This window comes from Schistocerca piceifrons, unplaced genomic scaffold, assembly GCF_021461385.2.
Source record: "Schistocerca piceifrons isolate TAMUIC-IGC-003096 unplaced genomic scaffold, iqSchPice1.1 HiC_scaffold_887, whole genome shotgun sequence".
In the NCBI taxonomy this organism is placed as follows: Eukaryota; Metazoa; Arthropoda; class Insecta; order Orthoptera; family Acrididae; genus Schistocerca; species Schistocerca piceifrons.
Window position 1 is genome coordinate 59,933 of NW_025729154.1, and position 14,547 is coordinate 74,479.

General features: G+C 40.9%; 1 protein-coding gene across 1 annotated transcript in view; it reads right to left on the reverse strand.

The window, feature by feature from the left end:
- LOC124771069 (alanine--glyoxylate aminotransferase-like) overlaps positions 1-14,547 on the reverse strand; it is a 123,580-nt gene that overhangs the window by 52,187 nt on the left and 56,846 nt on the right. The window contains exon 3 of the mRNA XM_047249284.1: positions 1,776-1,941. Within this exon, the coding sequence (XP_047105240.1) occupies positions 1,776-1,941 (166 nt within the window). The remainder of the gene's footprint in view (positions 1-1,775; positions 1,942-14,547) is intronic.

A 14,547-nucleotide genomic window follows, 5' to 3' on the forward strand; every position in this document is an offset into this window, starting at 1 on the left:
TATTTGCTAGAGACTTCTGGCAATCACCTACGTACAGCCTTCCTCATGAAAAGGCTACACACCTGAGAACTTCTTTCCAGCCATCATCAGTTGACCACACAATGCCAGACCGGGTGTTTCTGCATTGGGAAACTGCACTGCTACTCCATTACTGGTGCAGTAGGCAGTACTATTATGAAGCCAGCTTCTAGCTGTCCATGAACAGTAGTCAACTTCTTCATGACCTCATGATGGCCAGAATCCCTAGGCACATGAGGAACTACTAAATGATACCTCTGGTTGCTGTATGAAACAATCAACAACAGTTGTGCTAATAGCTGCACTGAAATACATTGCATGTCTAATACGTGAGATCCTAGAAATATAGTAAATGCAAAAACAAATTTCGAGATTAAAAGCACTACAAACACACAGTTACTATTTGCTGCTTACTTCCAATCAGAAGCACATAAAAATGTATCCTAATCACAATGCACAAAATTGAGCTGTTACTGCTGTGAGAGCTGGTGTACCTCATGCTGATAGCATGGGATCTGGTGCACTACTTGGAACATATCTTGCAACTGAGTTTTTCACAAAGCAGTCTTTGAATTTTTGATGTTATTTTCTTGAAATGATGGCCATTGAAATCTAAAGGAGGACAGCAGTCAGTCAGAGACATCTGTAATTTATTGTCCTTCTTTACATCTGAATATTCAATTGTCACTGTGCGCTGCCAGTATTCAGTGGATTCCAATTTAGTTCAGAGCCATTCAGTAATGGGTGAATATATATGAGATAATAGAGACAATTAATTGGATCTTTAATATAGTTTCATATAATACAATAGCTGTTATAATATAGCACCAGGAGAATAATAATGAAAGTGACATGGCAGTTAAGGAACTGAAATTACATTCAGGAATAAAAATGCTCAAATCCTATCTGGCCATCCAGATTTGAGGTTCCTTAATTTTCAGTAATTAGTACATCTATACCAAGAGAAACTGCACTTTTGACTTCCTTCCACATTCTTTTCCAATTAAAGCTTGTAATCTGTCTCCAATGACTCAGACATTAACATTGTATTAAACCCTGATTTTCTGTCTTCTTCCCTTCTTTCATAATTTTGAAAAGTTTATTTTGATCCAACCTTTCACAAAGAAATTTGAAATTTATTTTTCCATTGGTAAGAAGATCAAAGGTTATGAATGAGCCCTATAGCGCCAAATTTAACATCATTTATTGGCTGGGAATGAAACTGAAGCAGCAGTTATATCTGGAAGATACTGCCATGCTCATGGCAGTAATGTCTAATGCTTGTGCTCAGTCTATTTTTGGACATTAGTGTAAGATATACCAGTAAACTATGATGTGCCTTTATAGTTTAAGTCAAAGAAAATTTCTGTGATACAATTCAGACTAACCAAGCGGCAAATTATCATAACGGTTTGCTTCAAAAATAAAACTCACTCTTTGTCAAAACTAAATTTTTTATACTAACCAAGAGGCAAATTATCATAACTGTTTGCTTTGAAATAAAACTCACTCTTTTTTTCAGAACTGAATTATTCAAGAACTTCAACTGTTAATGATTCTATTTATCTAATTTTTTAAAAATACAAACAAAGAAAAATCAGTGAAATACATTCATAAGAGCTACAGTCAGCAGTGAGAACAATACAGCTATTGTACAGCAGTAATACTGATAATAAAGTAGTGCTGTACTTTTCTTAGTTTAAATATGATGCATTTCACACATTAGAAGAAAAAAAAATTGTTTAGCAAATACATACTTATGACACAGTGGTCCAATATGCTGCACATCTTGAAAAACTCCAGTTGTACTCTCTGCTTGCACTATGAAAAATATCTGTGGCTTATACTTTTCTAACGCATCTTCAATCTCTTTTAAAGTGAATGTCTTTCCATGAGTTGTTTCTATTGTATGTACATTTGCTCCTGAAAAATATAACAGACTTTTTTTAAATGATGAAACTTAAAATAAGTATAATACTTTTTCAGTTAAAATTATATTTAAAAACTCTAAACGAAAGTGAAAATTAAAGTCTAGAAACTATGCTGGGAAAGAAGTGATCAACTTCCTCACCAACTACTGAAGCTATACTCTATTAACTCATTTTTAACTGACTGAATAAGATTGTGACCAACAGAAACAAATAACAGTCATCCAGTAAACTTGTCAAGCTATGCATTGTGGCTCAATTGAGTGATAAAGGTTCTACTCAGAATATGGAAGCTAGATTTCAATCTTTAATTAATTTTCATTACTATATTGACTGCCACAAGGCCATGGCCAGCTACAGCAGAACCTTACACTTGACACCATTTGTCCACCGGCAGCCACAACAAAGCCTCACACCTGGTGCTGTGGCTGCCTTGACCTGGCAGTGAAACATCCACCACTATGTGTTGACAGTCAATGTGTTAATTCATACACTGTGTTCTGTAAATCCCACCATAAAGGAGAGCCATCAAGAAAGAGGAATGAGTCAAGGTTGTACATTAGCAGTCAGAAGCAGCAGATTACTTCTTTGTGATTTGGGGAACACTTGTAAATTTTGTGCAGCTATGGCTGGAAGGTAGTAGTTAAGGGACTGATTGGCACATCGGGTGGCAGGTGTGGGCAATGTTGATATTTAGCAAACGTTTCTGCGAAGCAGGTTTGTGACATCGCCCGCAGGTGGGAAGGCATGGCCCAGCGGGCACTGCACACAAGTGTGAAGTAATCAGGGTAGCACAAGACACTGACATGCTGTGAAGAATCCATACATTGCTGTTACAACAGTGCCTAGCAACCTGTGTGTAGGAGCTGAAGTGGACCAAGGAAAACTGACATTGTAATTATTAAAGAGCACTCCACATTTCCCCTCCATATAGGAAAAAGACATATAAATAACTGAGTGTGGAGGCTCAAAGGAGGCAGCTGTGTCACCATTCTGTCCATGTCTAGAACTGGACAGAATGATGATTGTTGAAGTTGCAGGCCAACCACAATGAACTTTTGATGATGGATATTGTTGACCAACCAACCCACTGAAAGTACCTCCAACCTCTGCTGCATCACCTTGGAGCCACGGCGGCAAGAGGAGCAAGAGGGCTGCTGGCCTCTACTCTCTGGGTGACATCGTCCACTGGACTGCAAGCTTAGGGAGTGAACTCACGACCTTCCTGTATGTCTGCGGTCACTGACTGAGCTGCCCTGGGTAGATGGTTGGAGCTTCTAAGGCTCACTACAATGATGGTGGTCACTTTCTTCCCTTTGGCACTCTACATGGGGTCCACAAGTGGCACTTGAGGGAGCAGTCAGCCATGTTAAGGGCAACAGGCACAGCTTAAGGATGTGATGGCCACTTAGCTGTGGCATGAATAGGAGTGTTACATCTGCAAGGCTGGATGACCAGAAAGCCAATGCTGCAGATTCTGGCACTGGAATTGGCGCTGACCCACTCATGCACACTGTGTGGCACCATCTCTGAGTTCAGTAGAAGACCCGCTGTGTACCTTCAAAGTAATAAAGTCACTGACACACTTACTGGTGTTTCTCTGCATGCTTCGGCATGAGTCACACCTCTCTCCCAAACTATACCTCCTGGTTGTTCTGACATATTACAACCCCTAAGTTTGGGGGGTTGCAATAATTTGGGATCAGTAAGTGGTTGTGTTGCTTTCCAATACAAAATGTTGTGTTAGAAAGTGTCCGTCCATGACCAACACTAAGTTCTGGGGGGAGAGTTGGTTTTGGTGAGTGGTGAGTGAGGCAGTGGCACTTGACGTAGGTACCAGCTCAGCACAATGTAGTATGGTGAGTCTAAGTTTTATTTATGTTTTTTTGGTGTCTGCAGTCATTGTCAGAGTTAGCTGTGTGAGCTAGGATTCAAGATGTTTGGAGTTACTTTTGCAAAGTCATAGGAACCCGCGGACTTATCTTTCTTTAGAGGTAATGATGGATGTGGTAATTTAGTGCCATTGAGGTATTCATTTTGCAATTTGTCTGGGCACAGATTGCTGTTTACCAGAGCTGTAGCAGATGTTTGTTCTGTATGTAGGCATACTGGTAATCTGTCTGTTAGTTGTACTGAGTGTAGATGGGTGACGATTCACTAGAGAAATTGATTTGTGATTATGTTTTTTTGTAGGGTTAAATGGGAGTTCGTGTTTTGTCTTTAAAAAATATCAGTTGAATTAAGGTGGAAGTAGAGACACAAAATGGTGGAAACATGTGCTACTACCTTAGATGCAGTTGCAGCTTTAACTCAGCAAGTGCAAGCATTAACAGAGAAATTTGAGAGCATGAAAGAGAGATGTGTTGAACTTAATTGTGGTTAGAGGCTCTTAAGGAGGGTCATGATCAGTCACAACAGGAAAGTAAGTCTGAACTAAGGGTGCCTTCGGTTTCATATGACCCAGTAGTGGTCACACTGGTCAATCCCTTCTTGGGCAAGGTAATGGAGGATGTGACAACATTCATTAAGTACATGGATGGTAACCCCATAAGTTGCTAACTCATATGTTGCTAACATGCATTTGTCAGAGGATGCCAAAGCATGTGTTGTCTACCATGAGACATCGAGCAAAGAACATGCATTCCAGGAGTGGGCCACTGGATTGTGTCAGAGGTACCACAAGCAGAACAGTGAGCGATTTTTTGGGGAGAAATTAAGTAAGATGTCGATGCAGTGCAATGAGTCTGTGGAAGCGTTCTTGGATAGAATCCATAAACTAAATGCAAAGACATATGTACAGACCCAGAATGCAGGAGCTAATAGGGTGCTGTTACAGGAGTTGGAAAATAGAGCAACGGCCTTTTTGCTTGTTATACTTCTTGAAATGTCACAGAAGGTATGGATGGAGAATCCAGAAGAGTCAGTTCTTAGGATCACAACACTTATAAAGGAGGTAGACATGGTGACAAAGCAGAGAGTGGGCCACTGCGTGTTCATTTCTGAAGTCAAATTTTATGAATGTGGTCAGGAGAAGCATGTACAGAAGCACTGTAAGCAACCAGAGTGCTATGCATTTGGCATAGTGGACCACTGGTAATTTGAGTTTAGATGGGGGAAGGGTGGAAAGCACCGACAAGGCAAGCAGCCATTAAATGCAAATGGGACTGCTTCAACCATCAAGAGGCAGTCCCAGTAAACCATAATACGGCATAAGTTAATGCACAGACAGAATGTAGCTTAGAGGGATTAGTAGGTGGCAGTAAACAGAGATTTTTAGTGGACAAAGGTGTGAATGTGTCCATTATCAGTCTGGACCTCATGAGAAAATGGAGACCAGAGCCACCAAAGTATATAGGTTACGTGGTGTTGGTGATAAACGGTGGAATCATTGGGTACAGCAGCACTGGAGTTTTTGATCAGGAAAATTAAGTGCAGTGAATACATGGAGATGTTGTCATCTTAGGCAAAGAGTATTCATTGCTTCTTGGGCTAGACTTTCTCAATAAACATCACGCTAAGATTGATCTTATGCAATGCACAGTGGCACTCAGTGAGACTCTGTTTCAACTGGGGGAAACAGTTGCAACCGAGACAGTGGCACAAGGTTCACCTTTCATGGGGGTGAGACCAACTAAACTGCATACATTTTCAGTAAAGAACAATCAGCAGGATAAAATACCAACAAGTACAGGAAATTTAGTGTGGGTTTCAGTGGAAACCAACTAGCAGAGGGAAACATTATATGTGACTGACCTACTCTTAAACAATGAAGTGTTGGATAGTTCAAATCAAACGGCTCTAAGCACTGTGGGACTTAACATGTGAGGCCATCAGTCTCCTAGACCTAAACTACTTAAACCTAACTAACCTAAGGATATCACACACATTGATGCCCGAGGCAGGATTTGAACCTGTGACCATAGCAGCAGCATGGTTCCAGACTGAAGTGCCTAGAACCGCTTGGCCACAGTGTCCAGCTGTTGGATAGTTCACACTGTTTTATCTGCAAGAGTTTAGTGCATGTGAGTGACATTAATGGGGAATAGACGATTCCCATTAGTATCGATAACTTTGGCGGAGGTTGATAAAGGCCAAAGCTTTGACAAAGGCCAAAGCTTTAATTCTGAGAGTCTTTTTGTAGTGCCTATCTGTGACTCAGCATCTCCGCTATATGGTAAGCAGCAACTTTCCTTTCATAATATTGTAAGCAGGTACAGTCATTCACTGGCCTCTGTGATTATAATAGATGGTTTGTGAAGGTTTCTTGCTGTACTGTAATAGCCATACCCTTCAACAAGCTACTGAAAAATGGGACAAAATTCCATTGGTCACAGGAATGTTGGGAGGCATTTGAAAAAATGAAAGAAATTTTAGTTTCAGATCTAGTATTGGTTTTTCCAGATTTTGAGACAGAGTTTATCCTTTCATGTGATGCTTCAAATTAGGCAATTGGTTGTGTTTTGGGACAGTTGTTACATGGTTAGGAACATCCGATAGCTTATGCTTCAAGGCAGTTAAACAAAATGGAGTGTAGCTATTCAATAACAGAAAAAGAGATGTTGGTGGTCATATATGGTATTACATATTTTCAGTGTTATCTGTATGGTAGGAAGTTTAAGGTCATGACAGACCATGCTTCATTTAAATCATTGTTCACTTTGAAAGATCCAGTTAGTAGATTAACTTGGAGGGCAGGTAAGCTTAGTGAATTTGAGTATGAGGTGATCCTTAAGCCAGGGAGATCACATGCAAATGCAGATTCATTAAGCTGCGGGTTGGTGATGTTAAGTACACCAAAGAAGAGCACTGAAAAGTAGCAGCAGGCATAGGAAAGGGATAAGTTGTGTCAGGCATTTACGCCACAGCCATATTTCATTATGCATGAGGGTTTGTTGTGTAGAAAAGTGATGTGTGGACCACATGTGGTTGTTCCAGAGGGTGTTTGGAAGGAAGTTTCGCCTCAAGCTCGCAGCCTTATGTTGTCAGGTCATGGTGAGCAATGTGAAATGGACAGATATGTAACAGAGCAGTTTTGGTGGAGGAATGGAAGGGTGACATGGAACAGTATGTTAAGGACTGTGTGCCTTGCACACAGAGGGTCGACATTACACATCAGAAAGTGCTGCTGCAAAGGTGACCAGGAGTGTCCAGTTCATTTTCTATGGTAAGGTTGGATGTCCTTGGCCTATTCAACAAAGCACCTGCAGGAAATAGGTATTTTCTCACGATAATTTATCATTTTTCTTCATTCTTTCCAATGGTACTGATGCTGGACCAGCAGGCTAATACTGTAGCACAAGCTTAGTAAACAACTGGGTATTAAAGTCCAGGTTGCCTGAGACCATAAGTACAAATTTTGTCTTGGAATTGATGAAACAACTATGACAAGTGTTGTGTGTGCAGAAGCTACAGACGAGCCCATTTCATCTGCAGACCAATGAGAGACTGGAACACATGTACAAGACAGTCGTAAAGATGTTGAGCTACTAAGTAGGTTCTAGGCACAATGATTGGGACACTTATTTTACCTTACATACAGTGTGCGTATAATTCAAAAGTTCATATTGCGACAGGCTTGTTGCCATTTGAGTTGGTGTACAGGAGGAAAACGCTATCTCCTTTTGATGTTTTGATTCCTAAATTAGGACAAGATGGTGAGTTGGTGAGGAAGTTTGCCACGAGATTTAGACAAGTTTGGAGGAATGTACAAAAGCCAAACGTGGAGGGTTAGAATGCCATGAACAACTGAACAGATGCATGTCTAAATTGACATAACATTGCGTTAGGTAGTGGTTAATGGTCACTGGTCCCTATAAGTCAAAGGGCAAAATGCAGAAATTTTTAACAAAATACCAGGGACCATACCAGGTTGTGGAAATGGCTTCACTGGTCAAAAGGATACTACAGTCATCAGTAGCTGACCAGATGGTGAAATTTACAAAGAGTAAAAAGAAGGAACCTGGAATTGGTGAGCAATGTAAGATGCATGATATGCTGTATGGGTTAAGGTAGCGTAAGTAAGTTGTATAATAGTAATTTGTAGGGTTTTATTTGGTTTAGTATATCAGGGAATATGAATTTTTTTTATTGCCATAGGGATATTTGTTGTTTGTGGACTGTGCATTCTCAGAAGGAGGAAGGAGGTGATAGAACAATTTGTGATGTGTCCAGGTGGCCGAGTACAGACTGATATGTAGACATGTGAGGCCAAGTTTGTTTCTGTAGGAATCATATGGAATGAGTTGTGGGAAGGAACTTCTGCAAGCATGAACATACTTCCAGAAGATGCGTAAATGCTGATTATACTCCATATTCATGCCGAAAACTGTATGATGGAAATGCTATGAATGAGGCAGACTGGTGGGCTAAAATAACTTGAGCTTCAGGAAAGCAGAATGATCATTAATAGCACAACTTGTGAGATAGTTGGGAAGGATTTTGGTCTTCTGGCTGTGCTTACAGGCTCAACTGTTATAACGTAGTTGTGGAATATGTTGTATTGGCCAGAAGTATCTCTAAGGGTATTACCCATTCAAAATTTGACATATTTAAATAGCACATTCAATCCAAAGCTTTTGCAGTTGTTGGACATATTAATAATGTCTGAGGTAGAGAGAATTTTGATGGACAGCATATCCACCATTTCCTGGAAGAACAGGAGCACAAAGTGTTAGTGGTGAGCATATTGGCCATCAGTTGTGGCATATTTCTAGCACACTTTTGCGCACTGTATTTCAGGGGTAAGACATAAGAGGTCACAGGCTGTGGGCATGCCAACACACCAATTACCAGTAGAATGTTTGACCAGCATTAGTCAGGGCTGCAATTAGTTTTAAGGCCTCGATTAGTGTATAAGGGTATGACATGGGGTACATGGTAGAGGTAAAGTGCGTGTGGTAGTCCTGTATCATGAATTAGGGAGACTGACCTCAATAAGTAAATTATTAGAGTTAAGATGGATAAGTGGAGTACAATGTTAAAGATTCAGGATGAATCTTCTCAGAAGGGAGGAGGTATGCTGTGCCATGAATATCTACAGGCATGGATTTGGAGAATTGTTGTAAATATTGTGCAGTTATGGATGGAAGACAGTAGTTAAGGGACTGATTTGGAACACCAGATGGCAGGCATGGGCAGTGCTGATATTTAACAAATGATTCTGCGAGACAGGTTTACAACACCACTCGGAGGTGGAGAGGCAAGACCCAGCGGCAGTGTACAAGTGTGAAGTAATCAGGGCAGCACTGGGCACTGACTTGCTGTGAAGAACCCATATGTTGCAGTTGCAACAGTGCATAGTGACTTGTGTGTAGGGGCCAAAGCCGGCTGAGGAGAGCTGACATTCTAACTATTAAAGAGCACTCCACTTGTCCCCTCCAGAAGAGATACATCAGAGGTGTAGAGAAAATACGTATAAATAAGTGAGCCTAGAGGCTCAGAGGAGGCAGTTGTGTCATCATTCTGTCTGTGTCTAGAACTGGAGAGAATGATCACTGGTGAAGTTGCAGGCCACCCATGATGACCTTATAGTGCCAACCAGCCCACTGAAACTACCACCAACTTCTGCTGCACAGTTGCATCATAGCTGTGGTGGGGTGCATTGCACCTTGCAGCTGCACTGGTTTGATAACAAGAGGACTGATGGCCTCCAATTTCTGGGTGATAATGTCTGACTGCAAACAGCCATCCGCAGGGGCAGAGCTAGGGCATGAACTCGCAGCCTTCTAAGTGTAGAGCTGTCTGTGGCCACTAATCGAGCTGCTCTGGGTGGACAGTCAGAGCTGCTAAGGCTCACTAAAATCACAGTGGTCAGTTGCTTCCCTTCAGCACTCTACATGGGATCCATAAGTTGCACTTGAGGAAGCAGTCAGCCATGTTCCAGGCCATCGGTGTGTCTAATGCACACAGTGGTCACTTAGGCGTGGTGAGAGTAGGAGTGCTATGTCTGCATTGCTGGGCAACCGGATGCAGATGCTGCGTATTCCAGCATTGTCACTGGTGCTGACCCATGCATGCATGCTGTGCATCACCAAGTTCAGTGGAAGGCCCGTTGTGTACATTCAATGTAATAAAGGCAATTACACATTTGCCCATGTTTCTCTGCATGCTTTTGCATGAGTCACCCCTCTCTCCCAAACCTTAACTCTCAAGCATTCTGACATATTACAACCCCTGAGCTTTGGGGGTTTTAATAGAAGTATACTAACAACAGATTATGGTTGGTGCTAAGAAAATTGATAAATGATTTCAGAAAGTAAGGTACACATGTCATCTCATGCTGTGACCATTGCACAACAAGAGTTATGCATTGAAAGAGTGTACATGTTCTGGGTTTCCTAGAGCCACAGCTATGCCGTGGTATAAATGAAGGGGCATCACAGTGTTGGGAGTGAAATGGCATGCTAACTGGAAACATACTCCAAAGCTGAAGGACATGGGGCAGTACAATTCTTGTGGGCAATACTTATGGAGGACCGGAGTATACCAAATTTCATGCAAATATGGTGTCACATGTTTGGACAAACAGTGCTCACAATAAAAAAATCAATGCCAGAAACATCATTGGCCCTCTTGATTAATGTATACTAATAAGCACTGGTGCAGTATCATTAGAGATGCCACTGGAATATGTACCAGGTGCAGTCTCATCAACCGAGACTGTCACTATAGCCTCAGCAAGGCTTTGGAACCAGCACTGGATCAGATTGAGAAGACACTGCAAACACAATGAGCTGGTGGCCATGGTGGAAGGAAATACTTATAAACAGTGATGCAACATGAAATTCTAGTGGTACATGGACAAAATGCATTGTGTTGTCAGGTTGTAGTGAAATAGTGCCAACAATTTGATCAAGGTCACCATACAGTCCAGATCTGACTTTTGCATATATAGACTTGTTGACTGTGTTGACAAACAGTGTCATGTATCCACATTGCTGCAATTGGATCACACCACTGCGTCTTGTCAGCCACAGATGCTGACATAATCATCTCTTCGGCGGCCATCAGCTGCATTGGGTGTGGATAGTGTATGGAGAGGCTCACAGGGGAAGAGGATATAAGTTGGGTATGTGCCCTCAGGAGGTCAGTTCATCAGCACACCTGATGTCAACACAACTGACTGCTGAAATATTGTGCTTGTTGGACACTATGAATTGAAGGTACACACATGGATTGTTAATTCAATGTGTAAATTACTATATATACATATATATTGGAAGGAACCAGGTATTTTAAAATAAATCACAGCTTCTCCTGTTTCACTATGCATGTGCTGTTTTCATCAGTTACTCTGTACTAAGCATTTATGTAATTTATCTGATGTCATAGACAAGTATCAGTTATCTATAACCTGGAAAAGTTGGAAATTGACTTAATAAACATGAGAATTAGTGTTAAGCAGTATTCACATCCCTGTGTTCAAAAATTTCAATAAACTAGAGGAGAATAGCAGTTCTGATATGCAGTACGAGTGCTTTCACAAGTGGCCCTGACTCTAGTAGGGCAGGATATGCCTGTGATGGGGTTGGAATTGGATGAGCTGGATGGGTGCATAGGACATTTCTTGCATTTGAGTCTTCCGTAAGGCTGTAGCCCACATAGCAAAGGATTTGGAGGTGCTGGACCATTTTACAAGAGGAAGATCTGTGGACAGAATGTTCATCATTTTCAGATTTTCTGTGATTTTTGCTTAGCCGTTTGTATAGGGATGACTACCAACTACCTACCCACATGAAATACCACTGTCAAACTGTGGCCAAGAACACAGTTGCACACCCAGTGGTGGAACACTCTGCTGAGTGCAAAATGCTAAATTGCAATGCCCGAGAGATGGTGCTTATTGTAAACAACTAGCACCATGAACCAAGTTTGAAATCCATACATATTACAAAAATGGATGTATGTTTGCGTATGTTCCACATACCCTCCTAATCATTTTCAGATTTTCTGTGATTTTTGCTTAGCCATTGTATAGGGATGACTACCTACCCACATGAATGACCACTGTCAAACTGTGGCCAAGAACACAATTGCACGCCCAGTGGTGGAACACTTTGCTGAGTGCAAAATGCTAAATTGAAATGCCTGCTTCACAATCAATGCCATCTGGATCCTGCCACTCCCCAACACCAATGTCCCTGAATTACTTAGATGGAAATTATCATTGTCACATGTCATTCAATCCTGCAGTCCCCATGATCTCAATTTCCATGGCCCAATCCTGCATCTACCTCCACTTCTGTCCCTAAGCACCCACTTCATTCATTCTACTCTTACACTCTCATCTCCAATGTCTCTCCCTTTCTCTGTTCTACCTGTTCCTCTCCACTCTGCCCCCCCCCCCCCCCCCAAATCCCACTCCCACTCATCCCCTCAATCCCAGTGTGTGCTACATGCAACACCCCTAGCCTGCATTGGGGTGAGTTCACCAGTGCCACATCTCTATCCCAACCACTTGCTGCCTCTCCCTCACAGCCATCAGCTTCTCTTTGTAAAATGCAAAGGGAACAGACAAATAAACTTGAAACATTAAAACTGCTGTTCACAAATGCCGTCATATTATCATGCTATATGGTAGTGCACACACAGTGAAGTACAACTATGAGGTAAAAAGAAGACAGCTTGCCAATGCCTTATGAAACATGCAGGTCCTCATATGCACCTATTCTATAAACATCTAATATATTTGTTTGCCTTCTATGTTTTCCTATACCTTTCATTTGGTTATGATTGGTGAGTTTTTGTGCTCATGCTTGTGAAGGTTTCCTGATGGGTACAAATGTCTTAACATCAGTGGGAGTGGTGTGAAAAGGGAATGACATAAAAGCTTAACTTAGTAATGTCTGGAGCAGTTTCAATCAACTTTTGTCTGCAAGGTGAGTAACATCAGACATAACACCTCTTTTGTTATGTGAACAATTCCTGATATCAATATGAGGTTTTCCACAATTGATAGTATGCTGAGGACTATGTAATGTTTTGTATGGATGATGCTATGAACTCTGGTATTAACTGAGATATTGAAACAAGTGTGGTTTTTTTAATGGAATCATGTAATTTTCATAACTGCATTCAGTAACTCTGGTTAATATTAACATTGAAACCTTTCACAAAAGACTCTAAGAAATGTACTAAAATTGGAAAAAAATGCAGCCAGAGATGGCTATAGAGGTGTAAAAACTGCCAGGCAGAGCTCTCATGCCAGGCTCTGTTGTTATACGTACCAAGGCAGGCCTACACTACTAAGATCAAGCATCATTTCCTGTACAACATACACATTGTGTCCCAATTCCATTAAAATGGTGGCTTTTAAAAACAAAAATCATGGATTATGTTCACAGATTACAATATTTATTCACAACAGTTACCTCATTAATCAATACACAGCTGAAATCATTTGAAAAGTGTTTTAAAATAGACACTGTAGTCCTTTTTTGGAATTGCATTTAGTGCTGCAGTACAGTTTTCTTGCATCTACAGCTACATTTATAATCTGCAAACCACCATGAGGTGCATGGCACTGGGTATGTTCCATTGTACCAGGTATTAGAGTTTCTTCCTATTCCATTTGCTTATGGAATGCAAGAAGAATGATTGTTTGAATGCCTCTGTGTGTGCAGTAATTATTCTAATCATATCCTCACCATCCCTTTGTGAGTGATACATAGGGAGTTGTAGTTTATCCCTAGAGTAATCATTTAAAGCCAGTTTTTGAAGCTTTGTTAATAGACTTTCTGGGGATAGTTTACATCTGTCTTCAAGAGTCTGACATTTCAGTTCCTTCAGTGTCTCTGTGACAGTCTGCCCTGGATCAAACAAACCTGTGACCATTCATGCTGCTTTTCTCTGTATATGTTCAATAACCCTGTTAGTCCAGACCCACACACTTGAGCAATATTCAAGGATGGGTCACACAAGTGATTTGTAAGCAATCTCCTTAGTAGACTGATTGCCCTTCCCCAGTATTCTACCAGTAAACCAAAATCTACCGCCTGCTTTATCCATGACTGAATCTATGTGATCATTCCATTTCATATCACTACCAAGTGTTACACCCAGATATTTGTATAAGTTGGCCAATTCCAACAGTGACTCACTGATATTATAGTTATAGGAGACTATGTTTTTTTCATTTTATGAAGTGCACAATTTTACATTTCTGGACATTTAGAGCAAGTTGCACACAATGTTGAAATCTTATCAAGATCCGACTGAATATTTATGCAGCTTATCTCAAATAGCACTTCATTATAGATATTTATATATATTATAAATAACTGCAAAAAGTCTGATTTTGTTTTTACTATTGTCTGCAAGGTCATTAATATACAACATGAACAGCAAGGCTCCCATCACACTTCCCCGGGGCACACCCAAAGTTACTTCTACATCTGACAATGACTCTCCATCCAAAATTACATGCTGTATCGTCCCTACCACAAAGTCTCAATCCAGTCACAAATTTCACTTGATATGCCATACGACCGTACTTTTGACAATAAGTGTAGGTGTGGTACTCACTCAAATGCTTTTCAGAAATCAAGAAACACTGCATCTATCTGGTTACGTTGATCCAAAGCTTTCAGTATCTCATGTGAGA